This window comes from Chaetura pelagica, unplaced genomic scaffold (genome assembly GCF_000747805.2).
Source record: "Chaetura pelagica isolate M959 unplaced genomic scaffold, ChaPel_1.0 scaffold69, whole genome shotgun sequence".
NCBI classification, from domain to species: domain Eukaryota; kingdom Metazoa; phylum Chordata; class Aves; order Apodiformes; family Apodidae; genus Chaetura; species Chaetura pelagica.
Window position 1 is genome coordinate 6015132 of NW_009970724.1, and position 6000 is coordinate 6021131.

The following is a 6000-nucleotide window of genomic DNA, read 5'->3' on the forward strand; positions in this document are numbered from 1 at the left end:
CACAAAAAGAAAGGAATGAGTTCTGGTGAATCCTCCAAAATAGTCACAGACTCTGCCAAAGTGAGCTATGTGGCAGCTGGATCAACAAAACAGGCAAGAAAAACACACAGAGGCTTCCAACTTGGAGGGTATTACTTGAGGGATAATTGCAGGCAACACAATAAACTGTGGGCTTTAAGGCATACAAAAAAATATTAATCCAATTTTAATTCAACACATACAACATACTGGTTATTCATCACTTTTTTCTGTTCCCAGAATACCCAAGGTGATAAGATGAACCACATGATTGCAGTTTGTGGCAAACGCTATTTTGATGACCACAAATTAACATTTATTTTCTATTCCAGCAATTTCTAGAGTTTCCCACAAGCAACTGCTCTTCCTGGGTTGTCAGTCCCACAAGTCTTGACTTTTTCAAAGAGATCCCACCTGGGCTGTGAATCCACCTGGGATTGTTCAATCTCTGTTTTGGGAACTGCCATCCAGCTCACTGCAGAAGACTACACTTGGGGAGGGGGCAGGACACATTAACAAGAAATGTCTCTTTTTTTCATGATAATCAATCTATTATTGCATTCAAGGGAATGAGTACATTTAGTGCCTCAGATGACAAACTTTTCACTATGGTGTTCACACTATAGTGTTCTTCTATACAATTGTAATTAATATCTTATCATTGAACATTTCTTTAAACAAACTCACCTGTTAAGCATTCCAGTTAGTTGTACATCTTGTACAACTCAAAACTTGAATAAAGGAGCACAAGTACTGCTGGGTTAGTGTGAAAACTACAAAACAATATATACCTCTGGATTTTTTTCAATTTTTTTTTTAATTACAGTGCAACTTTGTTGGGTGTAGAGCACATGAGAGGCCAGGTATATTGTCTGAAAGAATAATCAGATAACTTTGAAGATGGCTTTTGGAATCAGTTTTTTAATTCAATTATATTAATCATTCATATTGTGTCATCTGCTTCTCTCATAAATCAGATGGGGTGGGGGGAAAACGTAAAAGCAAGATGTCTTACATCCTTCACACAAAAGTTTTGTGGCAACTGCAAATTAAAAAAAAAAAAAAAGGAAAAAGTAACACAGGTAGTATCTAAGCTAATTCAACAGACACAGCATTGCTATTACCCTGTAAATACTTCTCTTTTCCTTTCAAGAATAACCTGTAAAAATGTATATTATCTTGATGATTGATTAGCTACCTTGGCCCAGCTGAAGTGCACATGGAATAATCCCTGAGATTTTATTTTTTTTCATACACATGGGAATAGTTTTGTCCTGCTGCAACTGAAACAGAGCAAGTCTGCAGAAAATGGTGGAAGCACTTCTTCAAATTAGGCAAAGGGCTGTTTTGTAGAGAGAAAGTTTTCTTAAGTAAAGTTTGGGGTTTTCTGTTGGTTTTTTTGCTATATAGTCTGTTTTACATAAGATATATTGTATCGCTCAACCACCAAGCATGAAAGGGGAAAAAATTAACAACTGTAATCTAATCCTGCAAACTGATATTTATGGCAAAATCACTCATACGGGCTGAAAAAAAAAAAAGCAACGCATATTATATTTAAAGATTTTGTGACATAAAGCATCATAGTCTAAGAGGATCACTCATCTTTTCAGTATTATACATAAGTAACTAGCAATAACTGTGCACTCAGTCACTGGTAAACTGTACTTCTTGTTCCTTCTCAAGGAGGGCACTTGCTTTGTTCCCTCAAAAACACACCTATGTGAAGTGACATGCCTGTTACACTCCTGCAAGCAGTGTGCCCCTCTGCTCTTCAACAGTCCCAGAGTAAGAAGGAACCTGAAGTTTCCAAGACCATGAAATATCACAATGTCACCACACTACCAACCAGACCATCTGCAGTATTCATACCATTAGTAGCTTCAGATCTGAAGACTGTGATCACTGCACACAGAGCAAGCCAAAAACTCTAGGCTTGTTTTCTTTACAGGGACAGACTGAACCTACATCCCAGACTTCCAGACCAGGTGTGAGAAGTCAGCTCAGGACTCATCTGCATACACACTTGTGGCAGTTGCTTCTTCCATGGAGGCATCCAAACATCCAGTTCTATTAAATGGGTTACAGAATATTAAAACAAAAGTTTATTATATTAATTACTAATCATTCAATAGGCAAAAAAAAAGGTAAATTTTGTTCTTTAAAGGCATTATTATTATAAAAAAAAAAATACTGTCATGAAGAAAAGCTGTCTAGCGAACAAGTCCAACTAAGCTGGACGCGATTCAGTGCCGCAGAGAAGCCCCAGCAGCGCGGGGCAGCAGCAGCCCCTGGTGGCACCGCCGCGCTCCTCAGCCCGGCCCGCCAGACAACCTGCTGGTGGAAAAGCCGAATCCTGCATGTAAAGTACTGTGCTCCCACTTAAGTGCCAACAGATGATTACTTTTCACTTTACATGTTTTTTTGAATATATGTATTTATTCTTCCCTAAGTACAACTGAGGCACCGGCTGTCCCACACGCTGTGGGGAAGGTGCAGCCTAAGAGCAATTACCCACTGCTAAGCACGTAACAGCAGATGCCATGACTGTGATCACCCATTTACTGAGAGGGAGCTGCAGAAATAAATAAATATGATGTTATTTGTATTGTCTTTCCAGCCTGGCTACCTTTGCAGCAGAAAGCTGAGCACAAAGATCATTGTGTACCTGTCTGCCTCCTGAAGGGTGCTGGGTGAGGAACACACTGCAAGTATCCTCTGCGGTTCACACTGACCACTTCTGCACCTCAAGCTGTAACTCAGCTGCTGGTGGAAAGCCGCGAATTGCATGTAAAGTACTGTGCTCCCACTTAAGTGCCAACAGATGATTACTTTTCACTTTACATATGTTTTTTTGAATATATGTATTTATTCTTCCCTAAGTACAACTGAGGCACCGGCTGTCCCACACGCTGTGGGGAAGGTGCAGCCTAAGAGCAATTACCCACTGCTAAGCACGTAACAGCAGATGCCATGACTGTGATCACCCATTTACTGAGAGGGAGCTGCAGAAATAAATAAATATGATGTTATTTGTATTGTCTTTCCAGCCTGGCTACCTTTGCAGCAGAAAGCTGAGCACAAAGATCATTGTGTACCTGTCTGCCTCCTGAAGGGTGCTGGGTGAGGAACACACTGCAAGTATCCTCTGCGGTTCACACTGACCACTTCTGCACCTCAAGCTGTAACTCAGTGTTCTGAACTCATCAGCAGAAACCACAATTTTCAGTCTTAGCTCCTTGCAGAATTCCAGTTTCTTCTTTTTCCTGTTTCATTCTACTGCTATTTTTCCAGGTAGTCCAATCATTCTATTACATCCAATTCTGAAGGTAACAGGCAGAGCAGCAACACATTCTCAGTCAATGCTTCTAACCTTCAGAGTTAATTTCCTTCCTACGACCTTGAGAAAAATGTAAGTTTTAGATACCTTCCAAAAGGTCACTTGCCCTAGGAACTGAGCTATACATGTGTTCACACATGCATAAAAATGCAACAAGAGACAAGATGGATTTGTAATGGGCAAGGAAAAGTGCATACTCTGAGTCAACTGAAGGAGATTTTGAAACATCTTACCTCTACCTGGCTACTTTTATTGTATTATAAACAAAACAGATTTCCCAAAGGCCACACCAAAAAAGATTCTGAAGTCAATTAAAAGGAAAATCTAACAAAATCCAAAACCAGCATTAGATTTGTTGACATGGTGTACAGCCCCACAACCATGATAGATTAAAAGTTTAGTGCACACAAAACACAGAACCAGGAGTTTTTTTAGAATAGAATTACACTTTTATTGTTCACATTTGAAATAATTTGGCTCCTGACTGAACCATTGAAAGTCCTAAATCTGTAAACTGAGCATCACTATAAAACAATTTAAAATGCCATGTAAAATAATACAATGTATGCATGTGTTTCATTTAATGGTTTCTCAGCATAATCGCTTTGTCTATTTACAAATATATAAAGATTTTGCACTTTCAGTCATCTGACATATCAAAGAGGTATTTTCAAATCACACAACTTAATAAATATAGAACCTGTTTTGTTAAAAATCTACAGTATACTGTACATTCAAGTTGAGGCAAAATAAATTTTACACTTGAGACATAAATGAATGTTTCAAATAATTAATTTCTAAAAGTGCTATCTCTGTTTGTGATGAAAGGTAACATTAGGATTCAATATTTCATTACAGTCAAAGTTCCAGACCATTGCTTCATTCACAGAATCAAAGATTCTGTTACTAGAAAAATACCAAAGCTTTTAAGTTATCTTCTTTCAAGAGTTGCAAGAGGCAAAAAAATGGTCTAAAAAATAAAAGCCATGTACACACACACACCACAATTCAGATCACCATATAATCCTTCAGAAGAATGATCAAACTCACAGCATTCTATTTCACTTTAGAATTATATATTTATGAACAAATCTCTACCAAAAACCCCAAGCAGGCAACCCTAAGCAGTTGTCTAAGGCAGTTGTTCTGTGTGCAAGTTTCTGCGTAGCAGAGTTCCAACTCCAGTCTTCCCATGACTTAGTGCATCACTCTGTTTCTTCTTTGTCACTTTCCACCCACTGATTTGGCTTGCTATCTCCAGCAGATTTTTTTGTTGCAACACTGCAACTGGGAAAAAGAAAGTGTTACTATGCAAATAAATTATGCTTCACACAGAATCACAATAATTTTTTTATTATACAATATTTAATATATACAAATCATAAGCCTTAGGTTAGTCTCTGCGCTGTACATAAACAGAGTCAGAACATAAACACAATAAAAATTAACATCTGTGACATCATTTCAGATACCTGTCATATGTTATGTACTGAGATGTCTGGCAAGGTTCTCCTGAAACAGGACCACTCAAAATACAGTGAGGTTTTCTTTGCTGAGATGTGGATTTCACGAACTGATTGTCTTGGTCAGAACCTAAAAGACATACATATCATCAGTTCAACTACAGTACAACCACAAACATCTGAAGGACTTGCTTCTTTGTGTTAAGCTTTAAAAAACCAACACACCAAACATCTTATATTGTGTCTACAGTAATAAATCTCATTGTTAGAGAGCTGTGCTAAAATTTTCTAAGGAGACTTAACACTACTGAATGAAGTTAGGTTATAATTAGGATTATTTTAGAATTGAAAACGAAGCATTTACTTACACAACCACCACTGCAAGTAGTCATATTGAAATCAAGTTTAAAGTCACTCAAATGTAAAGTTTCTCATTTTACAACTGATGAGGCTTTTATACTCTGTAAAGTTTGTACTTTACAGAGAAGTAAAAACTTTTCCAGTGCACCTACACAGTAATTAACACAGACATCAGAACTTGCAAACTTGCCAAAGTATATATTAAAAAAAAAAAAACACACACAAAAATAACAAACCAACAAACAATTGGATGCCTCAGCATTTATATGAACTTAACCATCACTAAAGTAAATGAAAAGCCATGACCAAAGTTGGCAGGGCCAGATCAATCTCCATTAACTCACATTTAGAGTTCAAAGCTTTCACTGGGTGACAGAGCACTGGAACAGGCTGCCCAGACAGGTTGTTGAGTCTCCTTCTCTGGAGCCATTCAGAACCTGCCTGGACACAGTCCTGTGCCACCTGCTCTAGCTGAACCTGCTTTAGCAGAGTAGTTGGACTAAATGATCTCCAGAGTTTCCTTCCAACCCCCACATTCTGTGATACGAAGTAGAAAATAGAATCGTACTGTATTCTACAATATTCACAATCACTGAATTGAGTCATTCTTCATGAACAACAGCCAAATAATCTCAATTCTGCTCATAAAAAAAATCAAATTTTCCTACTGTGAAAGATAATTTCATTTCATTTTTACAGAAGCACTACAGGAATTGCACAGAAGGAAAACAAGCAGAACCCACAACACGAGGCAGGCCACTTCATCTATCAAGAAAACAAGTGACTTGCCAGATGTTTCATACATTTATCTTTAAATGC

At 37.9% G+C, this 6000-nt stretch overlaps 1 protein-coding gene across 1 annotated transcript in view; it reads right to left on the reverse strand.

The window, feature by feature from the left end:
- Window positions 1–4563: 4563 nt before the first annotated feature.
- The window catches only part of SSX2IP (synovial sarcoma, X breakpoint 2 interacting protein), a 12851-nt gene continuing 11414 nt past the window's right edge, over window positions 4564–6000 (reverse strand). Inside the window, exons 12-13 of the mRNA XM_010006605.1 lie at window positions 4831–4951; window positions 4564–4645 (exon numbers count right to left, since the gene is read on the reverse strand). Coding sequence (XP_010004907.1) covers window positions 4564–4645; window positions 4831–4951 — 203 coding nt within the window. The remainder of the gene's footprint in view (window positions 4646–4830; window positions 4952–6000) is intronic.